At 40.3% G+C, this 22,888-nt stretch overlaps 1 protein-coding gene across 1 annotated transcript; it reads right to left on the bottom strand.

Annotated features, from left to right (window-relative positions):
* Positions 1–4,253: 4,253 nt before the first annotated feature.
* LOC130175769 (protogenin B-like) lies at positions 4,254–20,943 on the bottom strand. The gene is made up of 19 exons (XM_056386309.1): positions 20,808–20,943; positions 19,853–20,152; positions 16,614–16,758; positions 16,345–16,478; positions 15,949–16,245; positions 15,519–15,678; positions 15,129–15,376; positions 14,318–14,482; positions 13,718–14,023; positions 12,640–12,825; positions 10,481–10,576; positions 10,175–10,361; positions 9,802–9,929; positions 9,514–9,684; positions 8,939–9,121; positions 7,208–7,331; positions 6,964–7,102; positions 6,701–6,808; positions 4,254–6,607 (listed from the first exon to the last, which is right to left on the bottom strand). The coding sequence occupies exons 1-19, from the start codon at positions 20,872–20,874 to the stop codon at positions 6,203–6,205; spliced, it is 3,549 nt and encodes a 1,182-aa protein (XP_056242284.1). The 5' UTR covers positions 20,875–20,943; the 3' UTR covers positions 4,254–6,202.
* Positions 20,944–22,888: the final 1,945 nt, after the last annotated feature.

The raw sequence follows: 22,888 nt of genomic DNA, 5'->3' as shown, positions 1-22,888 counted from the left end.
ATTATTTGGCAGATGTTTTGTCATTAAATGCTCAAAACAGGATGTCCTATTAGTCATCAAAGTTTCACAAGGACTTTAATCCATTTAATCCAATTTGACAGACTGAGGAATAATGTAAAGAAAATGGAGGTGAATGGTTGAATAATGCTGTTTGGGGAGTGTTCAAAATCTTTAGATTTTTCCACTTTGAACTTACCAGGAAATTAAGTAATTTGATAATTTTGTACATTATTGACTGAAAGAAAGTATGGTCAGTTTGAGAGGATACGTTCCTCTAAAAATACCACTTTATATCTTTGCTGACCATGCTCTAATGCTTGCTCAGCAGTTTTAGATATGGGGATGTATTATCACTACCGTTCAAAGCAGCCACTGGTTTCCATTCATTTCTAACAGGATGACAATCAAGACTTTTGAAAGCAAACTCTTGAAACTTGGTTGACTGGTGAAATTTATCACAGTGAGCATCATAATGTTTGACCATGTTACATTATCTGTGTGTGGTAATGCACTGTAGTTTCGGACTAATTTGAAACAGCTGCACTGCATTGCCTCATAATGATTAGGTATAGTTACTGTGACAAAATTAATGCAGACTTGTGTTTTGATGTTTACTATGATTTATTACATAACTCAAACACATTTAAAAAGTCTGCTTATTGATTTAATTTTCATATTGAGCTGAAACAAATGTGAGCCACTGGATGCCTAAAAAGGAGAAAGTTCAAATCACAGCAGCAGGAGAACTTGCAAATATGGGAGCTGTGTTTCTAGTAAATAGGCTCCACCACTGGTATGGTTATTTTTGACTTCTTGCATCTAAAAGAAATCCATGCATGTCTAAACATACTAAATTATGATATACTGGTGTGGTGATTGTGATATTATGGATTTTCACTGCATGGTTCTCCAACCAGACAATGTTGCACATTCGCAGCACTGGATTGAGCAAGAGGGAACTGTTTAATAATTGCTTGAATGGCCATGTACATGTTTACCAGCCCTGCCAGTAACATGTTGTTAATGTCGCAAACCAAAGACCAAACCAAAAAGAACGAGAGGAAGAAAACAGAAAGTACAAACGAGAAAGCATTTCTGAAGACAGAAATGTTACAGTTGGATGCAAAAGTTTGGGCACATTACATATTTTATTGCTTTTTGAAGTGAAAAGAAGTTAATACAACCCATGCAGAAAACAGACAGGGAGAAGTTTTTCAGTGTTTTCACTTCACTATATAATTTGCCTGGGGGTGCACAAACATTTACCCATATTTATTCATCATTCATTCATGCACATGCATGAAAAGGCCATCAGATTGAAATCTTTAGTATCTCAGTACAAAAAACACTTTTCTTCTCTACTGGCCAGAGTGAAGATACATTAGTGGTCAAGTGTAGCTTTAAACAATGATATGGCTAGTTTTACATTCACTTCCAATAAAATATTTTCAAAGGAACCAGATATTAATGTATTAAAGTATTATAACCACAAAAAAGTCAATTCATATTTCTGTTAGAAATGATCAAAATGATAAAGCAGATATCTTGAATGTAAGAAATAGTAATTACAAATTCCCACCTACTCATTTCCCCTCAGGTGTTTAGGGGCAGTCACTACAAGGGTACAACGATGCCGAACTGACACATTGAATCATGGCTCTGAGGTCACCATGACAACCACGCCACCCATGTACGACAACAGGGCCTTTGAGATGGGACAGGTGCGGGACAACATAACCATGGAGACGACAATTTCGTCAACAACCTCATCTCCCCCTGCCAAACCTCAGAGAAGCTTCAGGCACAAACGAGAGGAGCATCAGGAAACCCCTGCATATCTGGAGGGATGTGACTACATGAAAGAGGAGGAGAGAAGGTTGGAGGAGGAGGATGGAGGAAGAAGTCTGGAGGAAAAGAGTAAAGGTTGTGAAAGGGAGGCGGAGGAGGTGGAGGTGGAGTTCAGTAGTTTCTATCTATCAGGAGAAGGTGGAAGGAGTCGGACTGAAACAGATGAAGACAAGTATAGTGAGGATGGTGAGGAGAAATATGGAAGAGAGAGCAGGGAAGAAAATAAGGAATGGAGAGAGGAGGAGGCAGGCAAGAAGGAGAATAGGAGCTGGGAGGATGAAGAGGAGAAGAGAAGTGAGGACGAGGCAGGAGATAACAAGGAAAAAGGGAGAGATGAGAGGAAGGAAGAGGAGGTAGGATGGGAAGAGGAGAAAGAGGGAGATGATGGAGAGAAGTGGGAGGAAGACAATTCTCAACCATCATCTTCAGAAACAGAAGACGAGGAGACTGGCAGTAATAAAGAGGAGGACGCAGTGAAAAATGACATCATGGGAGGTGGAGGAGGAGAAGCACGGTCCTCCCCACCTTGTCCGGCCCGCCGCAGCCGCGTCATTCGCCTGTATCAGTATGATGAGGACGGCCAGAGGTACTGCCACCTTCCAGACCCACCCACCGATGAGCCGGTCCCCCCACCGAGGCTGAAGCAGCGCTCTGTCTCTCTGACACGCCTCAATGCAATCATGGCTGTCGCCTCAGCAGGGCCGCTGTACAGGAGAGAGACAGAGGGAGAGGAAAGAGAGGAGAGGCCACACTTTGACGTGGAGATATAACGGAGACACCACAGGGGGTAGACAAAATAAGACTCATATCATAGATCATATCAGAGGAGTTTAAGGGGCTTTTTCAGGGACAAACAAAACAGTGTTGACTTCAGTCTTTTCATGGGATTTGAATAACACCAGCCTGAATCTTTTCCTGCTGGCATATAACTCACAATCACCTTAAGAAACTTCAGAAAGTTCAAAAATTCAAAACTTCTTAAGACCTTTTTGATACCACATAGACATTTAATACCAGTTTCACAATCATACTGGTCAAAGTAAGCAAATCATATCCACTTTTTCCAGTGCAGTACATTCCAGCAGCTCATTACAATGCTTAATTGTATAATTGTTAACAACCTATTTAAGAACCTGGACCCTGATGTTTTAACATAACATAGCTGGATTAACGGATGAAAAATTACTACATTCATTAAGTTCAAGTTGTTGCAACAAATTGATTCTTTGTCCATTGTAAGTCGATCACAGTCAACTGTAGCAGCGACTCCCTCTTTCATTTAATGACATTTATCCCCTTTTCAACAAAAATGGTATAAGGCAGTCATTGTTCAGTGTTTAACAAATGATTGATTTCTTGAAAACGTTAGTAATCTATGAGGAAATGGCAAGGCTCAATATAGGCTCAACCTGGAATTAAACTTGCCATGTTTGCTTGGGAGTCTCAGGGTTAAACACATCCCACTAACCCACTGGTGACTGTTAACGTTTACTTCTGACGTTTTAGATTTTCCCCTGCCTGTATGTACGCACTGCACAAGTGGAACATTTCAACACAGCGATGGTTCTTTCTGTAGACACACTGTTGGGTTGCTCATGCTGGGTCAAAGGTGTTTTGCCATAACTGCTCGTTTGTTAATTGTCCTGCTCGGCCATGGTCAAACTGTCTGGATCCATCTTGCATTCTGGGATTCACGAGACACATGGTGGGAAGCATTTTATGGAATGTTAATATTAAGTGAATTAGCTGCTAATTCTGGCCATCAGATTTAATAATGATGTGAAATTAAACAGTGACAGTGACTTTACCTGTCAACTTTGCCCTCTAAAAAGTTAAACATTAAAATTATGACAGCATAATGAGTCTAAAATGTGTAAAATGTCAGTAACCTCAGCTGCTAAATTGGCTATCAATCATAATATTTAAGTAAAATATATTTTCAATAACATTAGCTTCAAACTTTGGCCACCACAAATCCAATGTTTAGGTAAAATAAAAATGTTATTACCATTAGCTGGTAAGATTGGCCATTGAATATATATTTCCTATCAAAATGAAACAGTTTCAATAACTTTATCTGCTAAGTTTGGCCTCCCCATCATTTCAGGCCACGCCATCGAACCAGACTCTTCGCTGGTGGCTGTAGATGTTAGTGTCAAGGCTTTCTTTGTGTTTGACAGTACGTATATATGATTATGTATTTATGTTAAAAATAAATAAATTTTAAATATATTGGCCAATATGTTGTTACTGGATTTTTAAAACCTGATTTCAGTATTGTTTTCAAAAATCCAGTATCAGTCAGGGTGCACTTTTTAACTTTTCAATAAAAATGCTTATTCTCTCTTAAACACAAGACAAACATTTGCTAATAAACCCAATTAGAGACAATACAACACAAAATATATTTTTCCATGAACAATTTTATTATCTAGTATTTGTGATCATCTTGAGAGTATCAAAAAATCTGTTGCAACATTTCAGCACTTAAAATAATTTGTTTTGTTGCTCACTTTGGATTAAAAGGTGAATTTTGGTATTCAAAAGCAGAAATATCAGAAAACCATAACTTAAATAATAACAGTTAAGTCTACACTCTAAATCTACATTTGGCACCTGAGTTAAGTCAGCAAATATTACCTGTGGCTTTCAAATGAACCTTTTACATTAATGCCTTACACCGACAACTTTTAACTTGAAGCCAGTCTTATAAATTTAAGAAAATGTCACATTATAATTGGGAAATGTTTTTGTTAACAACATCATGCTAAAAAGACAATCTAAATTTAAAATTCTGATGTAACCTACAAACCATTTAGGTGAAATCTCATTGGTGATAAAAAGGCAGCAGAACAGTTTTGACATCTCAAGCTTTTAAAAAAAGTACTATGTGAAATGCCTTTCGAGCAATCAAAACCATTGTAAATCTATCACATTTAAATTCAAATAATGTAAATGAAAACCAAAGAAAATCACTAAATAACAGAGACTTAAAAGTTTCTTTGGTTAGGATTATTTGTATTACAAAGATATAAAAATTGATTATGTTGCTCTTCACACATAGGGTTTCCTTTATGATAGTCAGAATCCTTCATTGTCACACCTGGACAGGAAATATAATGGGGAGATAAATGAATTCTTCCCCAAACAGCGATATTGGTGAACAGTGACAGATGATTCTATAAACATAGAATAAATATCATCATCATCTGTCACTAGCAGGACACACTGGATCTTTGGTCTCGTGTGAATATTCATAATACCAAGGATCAACTGAATGAAAAGCCACACCCATCTGAGGAAGCAGACAACTCTTTGGATAATAGCACCGGCATCACCGCTGCGTTTAGCAATGGTCGAGAAGGCAAATGGAACACAAGCCGGGGAGACTTGTGCTAAAGCTTTCACCAGAATAAAGCATCAAGAAAATTTACACTGAGAAAAGCATTCAAACCACCATACTAAGGGAAATTTACATCATTGGCAAGAACAATATTTTGGCAAACACACCCTTAATGTACATCCACTATATTTTTGGTTGCCTTATAATATCTATTGTATTATCAAAAACTCTTTGAGAACAGTTCTTTCTGTCTTTGGATCTCATTATCTATAGTATGCAAAGCCCTTTTGATATTAAGGCCATAATAAAGCTTTGGGTTCAGTGCACTGAAGATGTCAAACAATATAGTATAAAGCTCAAATAGTTTGACAATATCTAATGCACTTGTTCTTTTCACAGCATACATCATTCAAAGACAAACAATGTGAAACTAAAGCTCTTTTAACCGTGAAAATAAAAGAGAGGGAATTTAAAAAATGAGGACCTCTAGATAATAATGCCCCAACAGAGGTAACAAGACATGAGAATGAAATGTTTTCACCTTGTCCCCTGAGTCTGAGATAATACTGCACAATATGTGGTGAAAAGGAGGTAGTAATGAACATACAAGAACAGAACACTGAGGTAGGTAATCAGTCAAAAGGGCTCAACGACACCCTTCACTCCAGTGGAAAGTAATTAAATATAATGAAAATGTATCACAGTACATTTCTGACATTCTTTTTAACATTCATCATGGGTGAGCTTTGGTTTAGGACAGACAACGCCAAACACAGGTAAACAGGTAGAAAGTTGTAAAAAAAAAAAAAAAAGGAAATAAAATGTTATAATAAACATTCATACAAAATCCTGAGGTAGATCCGAAGCAAAAACACATCTCCTCCACCCCAGCAGCTGGCTTCCTGATCCCTTGTGCCTCAGGAAATAACCACGTCGCTCAACTTGGGAAGAAAACAAGGAAGAAGTGTTGTAGCTTCGGCTGCTGCAGAGCAGACAACAGGCCGGGTGATGTCAGGATCCAGCTGCTTGGGACGTGTGCAGGGCAGGATGAGAGCCCTCCGAGGTGTAGCAGAGCCGGGAAGCATCAGGGGCGGAATGATGACTCAACATCTCCTCATTTTCCACTTCAAAAGACTGCTTCATCTCAGCAACAGTGGTACCATCATCTTCCCCAAAAGATTCTGGTCTGGAGCCCTGGCTTGACGAAGGGTTGCTCATCCCTTCGTTGCTTTCTTCGTTGGAGTAGTGTCCAGAGTCTCCCGTCTCTTGGCTGCCCTCACTGGTGTGAGAGCTCTCCGAGTGAAGTGGTCCATAGATGATCTCCCGGGAAGAAGGAGGCAGGGGCGCTGAGCCTAAATTCTCGTCATACATCAGAACAGTTTTGCCAGTCTCATACAAACTGGCTCTCCTCTCCACCTAAGGAGATTAAAAAAAATGATGAAATAGAAATTAAGATAAAAAGAAATCTGATTAAAAAGAAATCTGCTTGACCAGAATAATGTCACTTACATCACTTTGTACTGGATTCCTGGTCTCCCTCTTGAAGAGCAGCCACCTCTTGCTTTGATTCTTGTTGCTGACTGGACCGGCACTATTTATGACTATATTAGATCCACCCTAGAACACATGAAATATGTATGTGAAATATTTTTCAATGGTTCTGTGCTCTTTTAAAAAAACATGCACAACATGTGGAACTTAAAATTCTATTTTAGAAACCAGTAGTCATCAGAAGCCCATTTCCTCGTGTACACATGTTTTGTTTTGCTCACCTTGGCATCTAGGAAGTGGCGACTTATCATGGGTATAAGTGCCTCGACATTCTCTGTATGGTGCTCATTGGGCAGAGACATACCAGCGTCTGGACCTTCACCAGCGCCTACTGCCACGACTTTGTGGCTGGAGGATTTTCTATTAGTCATACAAAGATAATGACGTAAACAAATGTCATTGTTTATGTTTCATAATATAATGATGAACCGTTTTTAATTACTTCAAAATGATTATAATCAGTACCTTGGTCGGCCCTTGCTGATGAGGATCAAGGCACACATAACAATACAGGCCAAGGCGATGCTCACACCAACAATGATCCCTGTCATTGACCTCTGGTCTATATGGTACAGACCATCAGAGTACACTGGAAGATAAACAACACAGTGTTTCAGGTGGGACATAATTACACATTAGCTGCACTTATGGGAAACAATTAAGATACAGTGGAGAGATAACAGAAGTTCATACTCTCACCCTAGAGACTGCTGTTTAGCCAAACTTCACATTTATGTATTCCCAACAGGCCAAAATGTACTAACTACATATGTAAGTATGAGTTAAGACCAGAATCTGATGTCTGTCTATATATAAAATTATTATGCCATAAAAATGTAAATTTGCAGTAACTACAAAGCAGAGCTAAAAACCAAACCAAACCACAGTAGCTGCACTCTGACTGTGTAGTTACTGCATCATGGTTTTTCTGTTGCTGCCCAGACTGTAGTGACTGCTCTCTGTGGACTCTTGAAGCCACTGACGTACTTACTGCACGCTGTCACAGAACTCTGTCAACTAGATAAAACTACATTTATTTTATTGATTCCAACAAAACAGAAACCTATGAACTCAAAATAATCAAACTAAAGTTTATTTTCTTGAACAAAGAAGAAAGCTGAAAGAACACATTTAGTTAATAGACACTACACTTTCTCTGCTTGCTCTCTGTGGGAACTGTTGGGTTTCGCTCTATAATATTCTTACCTTACCCTGTAAAGTGCTTTGAGATAATGTATATTATGATTTTGCACTATACAAATAAAACTGAATTACCCAAAAGGAGAGTGCAGGATCCAATTTTGTTTAGGTCTTTCAATTTGTATATTGTAGTTTTGTTGATGCCAATGATAATGTGTAATCAATAATCAGCCTAAAAAGACGAGAGCATTACAACTTCTCTAACTGTTACACATTTTGCCAGACACCCTTCTCAACTTCACTGTTTCTGTAGTTACTGCTCTCTGCCTTCGTAGGGCACTGTTGTTGTTTGCAGTTCATGGTCAGCACTGGACCGTGTGCAGGACTAGAGGCGCGTTAAAAAGTACAATATGCTTTTATCAGAATAAAACAAGGAACTTCTCCATATTACTACCTTAAATATGAAAATACTATAACTAAAATAAAAAAATTTAAATAAACAAAAACTAATAATTAAAAAAAACAAAACAAAACAAGATTTCCAATATAACTTGAAATTTGAGTACAACTAATTCAAAACTCACATTTATAGTCCAAAAATAGAGAATTTTTTTTTAATTAAAAACAAAAACCTCCATGTTCTATTATGCCAATACTGACCCACTCTTTTGTCATTAATTAACAGGGTTAAGAAGTGTTGCTGAACTACGCCTCCTGGTGGTTTGTTTCCTACCAGAGGGGAGACCTCATTCACTCTTACTACTCATGATAAATCTGCACTAATGTCAGAATCACAGGTTTTTTACATATGTACAACAATAAACAACAGAATGCAATTTTGTCAACACAAGATGCAGAGCAGAGATTACATAGAGATGGACTCAAATTAAGCCTGTGGCCTTAGAAGTTCCATATGGAAAATTCACTCCATTTCAATTAAAGCACTTACACACTTATACCAGAGTTATAGCATTATTTTCATATAATAATAATAAACAAATCAAAGCCATCAAGATGAGACGCCTCATGTATGCTTCAGTGTTTCATGATGCTTACCTGTTGTGTCCGGGGAGCTGTCAGAGTGCCTGGGGTTCTTGCTCCTGTGGGTGTTTCCACGCTTCAATGCCAGCTCCACAATGTTAGAGAAAGGCCCATCACCGACCTGATTGGAGGCGGAGATCTTCACCACGTATACGTTCCCCGGCTCCAGCTTCTCCAGCAGGGCCATCGTATGGCTTCCTGTAAATGGCAGCAGAATCAGACAGTGAGAATTAGAACTTGAGGAAACTAATACTGGTGCACTTAATGTTGCGCTGTAGAAAGCATATATCATTTTTATAGCTCCCTATGACAGGTACGCTTGAAGCTGCAGGGTTCAGGTGATACACAACCCACTATAGCCAGTGGTGAGAGAATGTCCCTATGTGGTTGGTGGTACATCTCTTAGGTATTGTAGATGAATAACATTGAGCAAAGTAAGATGTATTAAAGATCTTCCAGAAATCTAAATGTTATTATTGTTTAAAAATTGCCCCAAAACACTCACATACTCATACTATAGGGGATAATAGTGCTTCATTAGTTACCTTATTTATCCTTACTTTATTTACGTGATCAAGTGTACTACTCACCCTCCCTTTGCATTATTTGCCAGTGTCCAGCCAGCCAGGCTTTCTGGGAAGCGTACAGGATGGTATAGTGTGTAACCACCACATTGGACTCTGTGGGTTCCCTCCAGGACACCAGAGCAGTGTCATCCTCAATCAGAGTTACTCGCAGTCCTGCAGGAGCGTGGCTAGGTGCTGTACACAGAGAAGTCACGTTCATAATAAACATGACTTAGAGTCTGCACCACAGAGGAAACAGTGGGGTACACAGAATGCAGCATAATTATATTACAGTAATGTCCCATTTATTACCTGCTGGCAGGGTTCGGTGGTAAACAACAGAACTCCAGGGACTCGACATCTGGTCCACATGGAGACGCACAACAAACTCATAGCGAGTGTTTGAGTCCAGATTCTGAACCATCGCGCTCTGCTTGGTACTGTGAACAAACAGTATTCTTATATTATGAGCATTGGGCAAGGAATAATCCAGAGCTAGTTAGTGTATGAAATGTACAACTGTAAGTGTAAGTAAGCTTAAACTCCAGTATCATCATTAACACCCAATGATAAACCTTATCCACACATCATTTGCAAACATGTAATACCTATGCAACCAAACCAAAAATATGTTTTGTTTCATGCCAGGGGTAAAATGCTAAATTGATTTTGGTTCTCATCTTACGTTTGTATGTAGCGTATGGCAGAGGCGTTGTGGGTGCCCACAGGTGTGCAGCGGACTGTATAGCTAACAGTCTTTCCGGAGGGGAAAGCAGGACGGCTCCAACGCAGGGACACTGCAGATGAATTGTTGGCCAAGACAGTCACATGATCTGGAGATGGAGGGGCTGCTGCCAGTTGGTCTCTAGCCGCTGAATGACGAAAACAAAATGTATATTTTCATCACATTTCTTAATTTGAGAAGCGGTTCTATGTCAATTTCAACTGGAAGTTTAAATTCTGAAAAAGACAAAGAGAGAACTGTACTTACACACACATCCCGGAGTACTAACTGTTTGGTCTGTTTGATAACCATCTCCAGCTTGACCGACAGCTAGAATCTTCACATGATACTTTCTCCTCGGATCTGGAATACAAATAATCAATTTTCAAATACAACTGAAGGTTGTTCAAACTGACATTACAATAACTGCACAAGCCTTTAACATGAATAGCCCAATAGGGGCTAAATAACTTGGTTAATAATGCCAAAGCCTGAAAAATCATCATTAAAATACCAAAAGTGATGGGTAACAAACAGAGCAGCATCTCTTTGATACAAGGCAAAGTGACACTTTGACAGTTAGCTGCAGGAGGGGAAGTTTGGAGGTCATAACTAGCAATCTCCTATGCATGGACAATACACGGTCTCCTGAGTCACAACCACCTCTCATTTATCATGTGTTGTCATGTGTAAGGAGCATGAAAAAGATACACCAACCCCAAGGCACAGTAAATAAGGTGATATGATCAATAACAAACAAAGGATACTTTGAAATTCTAGATATTACAGAAGATATTACAACTATAAAACCCTGTTAGCACTAGGTTGTGCTTTAAACACAAAACAAACTAACTAACTAACTTTGGAAGAGATGGAAGTGGCAAAATGTGATCTTGTTTGTATTGTGCAATTACAATAATTATGGACACAAAAGACTGTATCAAGGACTGGCTAAAAGGCATCAGAGAGATCAATGAGGTATAGGGGTTAAGGTTTGAGAAAAAACTACCCCAACCCCTAAATCAGGACATTTTAGGGAGTGTTAAGATTTGTTTTATGCCTCCAGTGTGAAAGGTCAGTGCATGGGTATTGACCAGTGAAGGCAGTGTGTCCAAGCCTGTTGTGGGGGCTGGGCCAGGGGCAGTGTTCAGCTGCTGGGATCCTAGGCCCATGGGACTGGGGGGGGTTGACTGGGGTTACCAGGTCAGGCCAAGATAGAACAGAAGGAATCTGGGCGCAGAACTGTGGGATAGGAGCTGGGCCCCTTTTGTTTCCCCTTTCACATTCTTCCTACTGGCCTTGTGTTATAGCCTTCAACTTGAAAAAAACATGGCTCCAAAACAGAAGTTATATTGAGAACTATGATATTATGGAATATGTAAACCAATGACCGTGGCTTGTGTGATTGTTGATACAGAACCACTACTACTAAAAAGGATTTACATTTTGAGCAAGTAATTACTACAAAAACATTTGCGTTAGAAAATTGTTTCTAACAATCTTTCCGTTTCTATTTCAACTTTTTGGTTGTGAACTGAACTGGAGCCAAACTGTGCTTGAAGGCTCACATCAGACAAAATATATATACACTGTTGCTCATGAAGTTGGAATAAAATATTTTTTACCTCTTTTCATGAAATGATTGTGACAATGTGATTTATTTCATTTCACCTGGGTAATCGGGACACATAATGTAATCATTGCACCTGGTCAAAAGTGATTACTGATGCATTTAAATAGGAATAAACAGAGGATTGTGTGAACTTTATGGGCAACAGAGTGTATATATATATATATATATATATATATTGTTGATCAGTATGGCCCTGGTTTATTTTGCATATAGATTGCTGTGGGTTATTTACATGGACAGTACAGACGACCAGCGGGGGTGGGGTCCTAAACCAAGACTGCTGTCTCACGGCTAGAGGTCAGTGGCTTGGACCAGCTCTGGCCAATCCCAGGGGTCTTTATTTGTGTGCTCCAGTGTCCAGCTAAAGGGGGGTAGTGACCAGAGTCTTACAGGGTAGGTCTGGCCCTGGATACAACACAATGGCCAGGGGTAATTATGCAAGCTGCAGGATGGGAATTGGTGGTGGGAGGGACATCTGGACCCTGACCTCTAACCCTGGGAGCCAGATCTCACACAATACTGCAGCCAGACTGGAGAGGGCTTCTGGTTAGGAAAGAGGGCTCAGCCAGGACAGAGGGTGAAAATGCAAATGCAGCATCCAACTGCCCACTGAATGAAACTGGGCAGTGCAAAAGACAAGTAATCTGTCGTTCTGTAGTGTCCACACCCCAACACAGGTCTAGAAGGTAGAAATGTGCTGAAAAAGTCAAATATAATCTTATGTTTTTAATTCACTCCATTATCCTGTGACCTCACAACTTGTCAGCTATAACAACAAGAGTACATCACTCACCAAGGCCACTGATGGTGTAGGTAAAGGTTTGAGCCTGCAGTTGGATGTTGGGCTGCTCTGGTTGGCCTTCCTCATGGTAACACAGCCGGTAACCCTGGACAGCCACAGATTCTGGGGAGGTTTGCCAGCGTGCCACAATGGAGGTGCAGTTAAGCGGCTCAAGTTGAAGAATAGGGGCTGAAGGCACTAGGGGAGGGACAGCAGGCATGGGATATTTAGAATATTACTGAAGACTAAACCCTGAACAACAAAAAACAATAGGATACTGGGTGAAGGAAAAGCTGGGTAGATGCAACATCACTTCATTAAGCTTCACAATGTTTTTTCGGAAGAGTCAATTCATACTGAGAATTTCAGGTGTTTGTTATAATTTCAGCTGCCATCTGGAAGAAAATCACTTTAAATATGCAGTTAGCTTTGTAGTAACAATAACCAATCTACACACTGTCCTCAAATCAAAAATGTGGAATACTCTGTGATCAACATGTATGCCTAAATATATAACTAAACTTCTGAAAACAAGAATTGGAGCTTTGTTGGACAAACAGCCTCCCCCAACACACCAGGCCATGAAAAGGGGCTATTCTTTCCCCCACATAGACGCCTGAGGCCCTCTCTTTATGACCCATGACTGAGGCCGCTCTAACATCACTGACAGCGAAGGGCAAAGGTTCCTGGGTAACCAACACAAAGACTGTGGGACAATGCTACAAGAGCAAAGTCTAGTCATAAGCCGGCCACTCTGCATGAGCTCTAGTGACCCCCATGGTATTCTAAGAGCAGAAAAACACTGATGTGACAAAAGCAAAAGGACAGCCAGTTACCAGTTTGCCACCACATGATTCTACTACTCTATACAATGTACTTTTTTTTCTTTTTTTCTTATTCTATGGAGGATCCCTGCCATTGACCCAATGAAATAAATTCAAACCTGCAAGAAAATTTTGTAAGAAATTAAGTGAAAAAAAGCTTTATACAACCATGTGATGAGATTGCATTGAAAAAAATCACATATTACTTTGTAACACCAGCTCTCAAAATATCGTGACATTTCCGTCTCAGCCATCTGCAGGTTTACCTTTATTACTGGAGGTCTTAGGTGTACGGTGCGAAGTCCATGCTGAAGGCTCACACCAGCCCACACGGGTGGCTGCAGCCATACGGAGCAGATAGATGGTATCAGGCTGCAGGCCCTCCAGCAGATATTCAGTGCTATTCTGAGGTAGCTCCACAGAGGTGACAGTGTTGTCTGCAGCTGTACGATAGGATAGTCTGTATGCAGACACCCGACCACGGCTCACTTTAGCTGGGAGCAGCTGCCAGTTCACCTGGATATCTGTTGAGCTGTAGCTGGTCAGACTAAGCTCTGGGGTACGCAAAGGCACTGCAGAAAGACAAGCACATCACAGATACGCTTGATACTGATATGGTTATGGATTTCTTCAGAATGCAAACTTGCTGGCAAAAAGCTAGACTGTCATATTTCTATCTATTATTCACACAAATTTCCTGTTAGTGGGTAGAATATACAAGAAAACTGTCTAAACAACAGCACGCCCATCCCCCTTATTTCCACTCAAAACGTGCTCTGAATACACACCACTTGCATGCATGTTAGCTTAACTACCAAAGTGATTTATTGCATGGAATGCTGGGAGGCTCAATGCTCTATGCTTACCATCCTCCAGGGTATGTTGACTGACTTGGTCTGACATACGACTGGCTCCCATTGGCATATAAGCCACGATGTAAAAGCTGTAGTTTCGAGCTGGCTCAAGGTCATCGATGATATAGCTGGTCGTGTCGTTGCCAATAACAACTTGGTATTCTTCGTTGTTTAGCCCTGACATGCAACAGATCAGAAGGTTAGGAAATAGGTTAAGATTATCCAAAGAAGAAGACATTTCTATGAAGGGCTGTCAAGCCTGTACCATGTAAACAGTCCGTGTATTGAAAGTCTTGATGCTTGTAGTTTCTGTATGTCAATCATCCTTTCTATAAACATGTGCAATGCTAGGCACAGCAACATAACTGCTTCCAGGCCTCTTGAAGCAAATTTAATTAAACATCTAAAAACCTGTTTACTACAAAGGCAGACTTGACTTAATAGAGTTATCTAACTGTCAAAAGTTAAATATCTCCTTACATTACAAGTTCGCAAGACTGTGAGGCTTTTAAAAAGCTGCCCTGTCCCTTTAACTGTGAGCAGAATGAGCTGGGGAGTGGACAATGGCTTGACTAAGCCTGTTGTTATTTCAGTGAAGTTGCCATTCTGAGTCCTCCTTGACCTCTGCTCTGTGCAGCATCAACAGATGGCCTTCACCAAGGAAAGTTGATCACATGTGAGAGAGTGAGATTGCTTATTGTCGTTGACTGTCATCTCTCATCTCTTCACACCTTTATCCTTCCTAGTTCACAACAGATTTTTTTTTTTTCCCTCAAATGCAAAGCCTCAAACATAACTAACTGGTTCTTCATCTTGGTCTCACCTTCAGCCTTCATGTAATGGATGGAGTAAGCAATGACTTTGTCTGCATTGTAGAGTGGTCTCTCCCAGGCCAGTAAGATAGCAGAGCTTGAGATGGTCTCAGCGTGGATATTTCTCGGTGCACTGGGTCTGTCCTCTGACATGACAACAATAAGGCGAGCCAAGGACAGCACTGAACCCTGTTCACTCTCTGCCAAGCATTGATAGATGGCATCATCCTCAGGGATGATCTGGGTAATCACCAATTTACTGTGAACCAATAAAAAACAATAAAAATCAGTACAAGGAATCAAAGAAAAGTTACTTCAAGACATTTCAATTTAATCATCTTAGGGAAGTTGATGTTATTTATTTATGTTTGATTGAGACCATTACTCCTGCTGTACAATACCTGTTATACATTTTAATCCTTCCATTTAAGTGAACCTCTTCTCCATTCTTTAGCCAGCTGATGTGTGGTGGGGGCACTCCCTCTGCTTGGCACATAAACCTAGCAGTGCCTGCTCTTGGACGGGTCTGACTTTCAGGCCTCTCCACAATGGATGGTGGCTCTGAAACAGAGGCGTAAAACAAAAGTAATGAAAACAAAGTCTATTGCTTATTATTTATTAACAGACAAAGCATTAACTGTTTGACACCTTGCACCTAACAGTTTCTCTACAAGCAGACATTGACTCATTATTATAAAAGTATAAAAGTATAAAAATTTGTTCACATCTGCAAAAGCTTTTGGTTTGCTATGGGAATATGGAATACAAGATTTAGGCAGAAGATGTGGTCTAAGGACCCATGTGCTATAACTACATAAGAGTTTACAGTACCTAGAACTGTGAGGTTAGCTGCAGCAATAGTGTAGTTGCGGGTTCCAGGGGTGGTGGCCCTGCAGAGGTAGACTCCACTGTGCTTGGAACTGACATCAGTAATAACCAGGTTCCCATTGCCCAGCACTTTTGCATTGTACACATCAATGGGTTTACTGTCAGCACGGCTCCAGGAGATGATGGGCCAGGGGTTGCCCGTGGCCACACACTCCAGCACCACAGTTTGATGAAGAGAAACTGTGACGTTCTGAGGTCCAGCAATGATTCTGGGCCTCTGACGTGGTTTAGGACCAGCACCTTCACAAGAAAAGAAAATATTAATTAATTCAGAGTTGTCTAAACAGTGTGATAGTTTTATGTCCAGTATGATGGTTTAATCAGATGTAATCTCTTTACCTTGGTTGACTGTTAGCATGGCTCCTCGACTCTTTAAACGGCTACCGATGTTAGTTGCCACACATCGGTACTGTCCAGCATCTTCCAGTTGTACATTGTGAATCTGAAGGACTCCATTGGGCAAAACGGTAATTCTACAAACACACAAAGGTAACATTAGGCAACATATTTTGGCAACATAAAAACAGGCTCCAAATACCTGACAAAATAAAGTTTATTAAATGGGGATAACTGTATGATGGTGTCTAAAATGACGTGTCCGTGGTTACCTGTCCGTCTGTAGTGGTAATGTGCTTTGGTTGAGCTCCCAGGTGATGGTGGCAGGAGGGCTGGAGGTGACCGCACAGGAGAACCGTGCCACTGACCCCTCAGTCACCGCCATAGGCACAGGATGCAACACAAACTCTGAGATACCTGTGGAAAAAATAAATGAGCAAACAAGGCCGGAAGTATCAGCAGCATCATTTCGACTATAATCTACCTTATTAACATACCAGGCCATTAATGGGTATTTGTTTTAGTAGTGGGCTACTGCATTAGATATTTTACGTGATTATTTACACAAACCTATTTCGCAGTTGTGATAGTTATACACTAAATATAGCATTTTCTTCCCCTTTTGGTAAAACATTATACATTATGCATGCAAAGCCCTGACTTTGATGGATGTTAACTGATTCTATGAAAGGAATTGATTTCTGTAAGACACCATCATCTTGCTTTTGCATAGATGAGCTATCAGGTCTCATACTGACCAGCTGGTCCAATCAATGGATCAATTGAAGAATGACAGTGAATGATGCATTGTTATAGATAAAAACTAATCAATTTAGCTTGGATAAGAAGGACTTCAAGCAACCACTAGGAATAGAAAATACCTACAACAATATTGTAATACAAAAGTAAAGCTATTTCTTGCAGAAGCCATGGATGACCCACTATATAAAGGCTAAATATTCCAAATTAGTCAGTGTCATGTCACACATATTTTACAGCTATGCATATGTAAATGTGTCTACTTAAACCCTGATATGTAGACACCGATTAAGTATAAATATACTTGCTTTACAATAGCTTGAATAGCTCCGCACAGTTTGCTGAGTCACATTCTGTTTATGTGCAGTCAAAAGGTCTTTCAATAATCACCACAAATAAAGCAACCCCCAATCTGCATCAATCTGAAGCACACTATAAGATATGACCAGTGACCTTCATTCATTAAGGCGATAACTCTCTCCCTTCCCCCTCACTCACAGGAAGGAAGTCAATATCATGTTAAAGAAAATCAATACCCTGTACTCCCACTGACACGCCACATTCAAATCCTGAGCTTTGGGGGATTCAAATTAAAGAGCAATCCTTTCATTTAAGACCTAATCTCATCAATATTACACAAATAAACTGGTAACCCTGTTTATGTGAAGTGAATTAGGGGTTTAGCCTACACCAGGATGAGATATGATGATCCTTTGTGGTTGGTTTGTAAGGTATTCCTCAGAAATGGCAGTATGTTTTGGTGTAGGGTTAGTACATGACAGCCAAATCCTATGCCAAAATATATTTATTATCTTCCAAGGTCAGTATTGTCAGAAAGTCTGGAATAACCCACCTATTCTGTCTCCAATCAACTTGCCTGACTGGTGAGCATCATGAACAGCCCTAAGCGCCGGGTAAGAAATTTAAAACAATACGTTGTTTACTCTCTTCTGGGAGATGAGAACAGTCCATGCTTTTATCTTGCTGGGATCGGAGACGTAGATGGTGGGTGTGGTCTGCACAGACTGATCCGCTAATTTGGTCACCTCTGTTGTATAGAACGAATCAATGTCTAGGTCAGACAGCACAAAGGTTTCTCTAAAGAGGTCAGAGTTCGCTTCAACCCCCTGTCCATTCAATTTTAGCCCAAACTGGGCAGCAGATCGAAGTCAGTTTATCACTGGTCCACAAAAAAGAATCTTATGTTGTTTATATCGTCTAAAAATGCTATAGTAGTAAAACCTTATAATAGGCAAAGCACATATGTACTAATTTTGCAAATATTGTAAACAATATATGACAGATATCTGACACCCTCTGTAAATCTAAGAGGTGCTGAAACTGGTGATGTAGTCCTACCACTGCAAGGAAAATACTTCCTGAATGTAAACATGTTTTGAAAGGACCAACACTATTTACTGTGGAATATCAGGCCCACTCATTCACATGACAAACTGGCCTTTCTTTTACAAAAGGGCTCTGCTTGACAGGGCAACAGAGGGACTGGTCGAGTGAAAGGGATTGTGGGCTGGGAGAGGGAACAGCAGGACAGCCCAGGCAGAGCAGGCCTGTGACATCACAAAGCCTTTCCCCACTGACCCATGACCCCCAGGACCTCTGGACAGAAGGGGAGCAGAGAGGAGGCCCATCCTCCACTCCCCGCCTACAGCTGACCAAAAACCTTTAACCCTTTCACTGACAAAGGCTGGACACCAGGTCAAACTTGACTTTTGAGGATTTTTATCTGGTCATCTGATAGAAAAACCTTTTCTTGCCCATCAATAGATTGGCAACAGTCACAACAAGACTGTTAGAGAGTTGGTGTGTGAAAAAACTGCTCAGATTTATCTTCCTGTTGGTATTTCTGTATCTATAAATCTCTTCCTGCATGATAGCTGTATCTAGTTCTTCATCAATTTGTTCTGTTGAGTATCAGGACACATTTCCCAAAATGTCACTGTCATTGTCAAAATCAGTATATTTGAGAAGGCCATGCTTGTTTCCATGACACCAGTCATGGGATATCCCTTCTAAGACCTGTGGAAAGTGGCCATGGTAGGCCAGGCCCAGTGAATAGACACAGCTGTCCTGTCCACTGATATGTGGACAAACAAATGCCCTGGAAACCTAGCCTTTTCTTCTGGAGCAGTCAGGGGCACTCCAAACAAAGGCTAAAAGGCAAATGGCCTTTCAGAGATTCCTCTGTGTAGCAGACCATTCAGCAATTACACAGCCACGCTCTGCAGTGACAATGCAACCCCACTACCATGTGAGAGAGAGAAGGCTCATTTTTAACTTTTTTCCAATGTTTCCTGAGCTCTTCCATACATGTTCAAGTGGTATTTTCCCTCAAAACAAGGATGAGATAGTGTACTCAGACTCAGGGATACCTTTTTATGGTGTATTTATGAGCTTTTAGATTGACTCTCCATCTACCTTTAACTGTCTTTTAAAACGTTCCTATAACTGGACTGACAGCTTTAAACTCAAGCACGGTGAAGTCTGAACATGGAAACCCAGACTTTAGAGCTTTTTACTCAGTAAAAAAAACAGAGAGGGGTGAGGTACATCTGCTTCCCATCTCCAGGTTAATAACCCATGAACTTGCTATTCTTTTGCCTGCATGTTGACACTACAAAGTGGATATCACCAACAAGTCTGACCCACTCCAACTTGGTCCCATCAGTGGAAAACAGGAATAAAGTCCATGCTAACCCCAGAGGATTCGTTTCACTCTGAGCTCCATACTTACTTGCGATAGTCAAATGTGATCTTTGGCTTAGGATAGCTCCATATTTGTTCTGGGAGAGGCACTGGTAGAATCCTTCATCTGAATCCTCCTTGGTATGTTTTATCTTTGGTATGTACAACGAGCCGTTGGGCAGAAACTGTATGTGCTCACTTTCTGCCAACCGAACCCCATTCTTCAGCCACTTGATTGAGACTGGAGGCTGCCCATGAGCCTGACAGTCCAACACAGCAGGGTCCCTTGGTAGTACAATAACATCACTGGGCTCTGTGATGAAGGACAACTCGCTGAAACATAAAACACCTAGAGGAAAACAACAGGAACATTATTAAAGTGTGTATTATGTTTCTGAGTAATAGAAGACTAAAGACAGCTGCACAACAACAACAACAACTACGTAGCCTGTGACACACCATACATATTAACTACTACAGGGGTATTAAGGAAAACTATGTTTCTATTGAAGGAAAAGATTTTGAAAAGACAATAGAGAATAATGTTATTGACAAACATTAATTTCTTAGACACAATGTTATGTCTTTACACAAATATTAAAGTAATAGCAGCTGTATTAGTTAATATATAATTTGCTATCCTGATAAAAAGAAAGAAAGGGAGAAGAAAAAACATTTATCTTTCGTAAACAATGAGGTGTTTTAATATTTGCTGCCTGTCATAAACACCGGACATGAAGGTGGTGAGCATCCAAACCGACGTAACGTAACTGACATAATGACAGTGAAGCACTAGACTCACAGAAAGTACGCAGAGTTAAAGTTAAACTACTTGTCTTGTTATCTCCTCTTAGTCAGCGTGGTTCAAAAACAACGTTATCTTTAAACAAAATATGTGTCTGTTTCCGCATCTAACGTTACGTCGACGGTCCGTCCGCCGACACAAATCAGGTCAGCACACTCACTAACAACGATAACATCAATAACAAAAACAAGACACTTACTTGACAAAGGAAGAAACAAAACAAAAAGCAGCCAGTGCTGGTAAACTTTCATCTTAAACTTCGCCATTTATCACGACTGTTGTGTCATTTTTCTTCTCCACCTCGAACCGCCGCTCTCCTGCGTGCGTGCTGTCCGTAGATCCCCAAAACCACGTCTGCCGGCGGCGGAGGACCAGCAGCTCTACCGGGGGGAGCCGGGGACCCCCTCCACCCTCCGGCGCATGCGCTGACAGCACAGGCCAGACGCAAGTGTGTGTGTGTGTGTGTGTGTGTGTGTGTGTGTGTGTGTGTGTGTGTGTGTGTGTGTGTGTGTGTGTGTGTGTGTCAAAGTGGGGTCCGGGGACCTCAGGGGCCCCCGGGAGGAACCTCTCTCAGAATGCGGAACTGGAAACTTTCCACAGCAGTTTGATTCACTGCCCCTTCAGACTGATGCAGCCTGATTCTTTCCTTTTAGACCCTCACCTGGAGCCGGAACTGGCAGCTCATCAGGTGTACTACAATAACCAAACTTGGTCTCAGTGGCCTAATAATCTTCACATTTTTTTCTTTGACATAATTAACTCTGAACTTTGAAAAGTGCTCACACACAAGAAGTAGCCTCCTGAATTATATCCTTGTATTTAGCCTCCCCTATGTATGTTACACACTTAATGTGTGTCTGTGGTAACTGCTGTATGTGACTGAATTGCCTTATTGTTATTTTCGATTAATCTGCTGATTATTTTTGTTAATTGTTTATTGTTAACTGTTAATTGCACATCACAACTCCATAAACATCTTTATTGTAGTCTTGTTATGCTCAGCCAACAGTCCAGCAGCATTTTGTTTACATTCATATATGACAAAGATAAGCAACAAATCCTCTCATTTGAGAAGCTGGAATCAGAGAATATTTGGTGTCGCTTCACTATTTTTGCTTGAAAAATGAAATTAATATAATAATAGAACTAGTTGATTATTTTTCTGTTGAGCACAGGTTTTCTGGTCCAGGACTAACTTGCTTAACTGTACCCAAAAGTTGCCTGTTTTCTTTGACCCACATTTTTCATTTCTTAATTTAGCTGATATTATCATTGTATTTCTCAACATTGTTATTTCACTACTGTCTGTCCTCATCCAAATCCAAAGATAATTTGTAAAGCCAGGCGAGACAAATTTTTGATCTTGGACTATATGAATAAAACTGACTAGATTTGACTTTAGTTGAGAGTTTTCACTTCTTTTAGTTAAATTTTTAACACACTAAATGAAACTGAAGTGCACATAGGCCCTACATGTCAAGCTCGGATAAAGGTCCATAGACGAAATCCCTTCATACAGTGATTTTCAAACTACAAAGTGATTAGTAATCAGCTACTGATTTCCCCTGTCGTAACTTAGCTTAGTGAGATCTTTTCTTTTCTGTTTATCAGCTGTGTTAAGACAACAAAATAAGATGAACATAGTAAATTATCAGTTACCAAGGGCCACTGGTAATAAGGTCACACTGAACAGCATCTGCTCCTTCCACAGAACCTGGTAATTATGAAGAGGTATTGATGGCTGCAAGTCAGCTGCCTAATTAATTCAGATATTGATCCAGCGACCATGCCTTTTGACAATGACCCTCCCGTCTCCCAGCCCTCATTCAGTAGCAATACAATGGGCTCCAGCTGTGAGATCAGCCATGCTGCATCAGCAGAACACACATCCACTGGTGCAGGTAAATGCAGTCATCACATTCAGACCGGGAGAGGTGCCTTCTAAAAGATATTATACAACTCTTATTCTCAACAATATCTATGAATGGTTGTGTAATGATTTTAAGGGATTACTGTCACAAACATGCACCGACCACACTTCAATATCCAATCAAATGAGGAGAGCAAAGTGTAATTATGTATTGATTAGAGCTAACTATTGATTTAATCATCTAAAGCCTCATAGTTATAATTCAACACTAAAAACCGATGGTCAGCTAAACATCATCCCGTAATATGTTTACTCAGTAGTTTAGATTTTGAGATCATTTCATTATTTATACTAAATTTAGGGAGAAGCGTGTGCATCTACGATTATGTATTCAGTTACATTTTCTTCAT

Source organism: Seriola aureovittata, chromosome 10 (genome assembly GCF_021018895.1).
Source record: "Seriola aureovittata isolate HTS-2021-v1 ecotype China chromosome 10, ASM2101889v1, whole genome shotgun sequence".
Classification (NCBI taxonomy): Eukaryota; Metazoa; Chordata; class Actinopteri; order Carangiformes; family Carangidae; genus Seriola; species Seriola aureovittata.
The sequence above is the reverse complement of the archived record's forward strand: the minus strand, read 5'-3'. Positions and strand labels throughout refer to the sequence as shown.

What these genes read in the sequence shown, in the direction of transcription:
- LOC130175769 (XM_056386309.1), bottom strand. Translation starts at nt 20,874, where the DNA reads ATGGCGAAGTTTAAGATGAAAGTTTACCAGCACTGGCTGCTTTTTGTT. An exon ending in ATCACATTTGACTATCGCAA is followed by an intron (nt 16,759 to 19,852) that starts GTAAGTATGGAG and finishes TTTTTTCCACAG; the next exon opens with GTATCTCAGAGTTTGTGTTG. An exon ending in TAGTACTCCGGGATGTGTGT is followed by an intron (nt 10,362 to 10,480) that starts GTAAGTACAGTT and finishes TTCGTCATTCAG; the next exon opens with CGGCTAGAGACCAACTGGCA.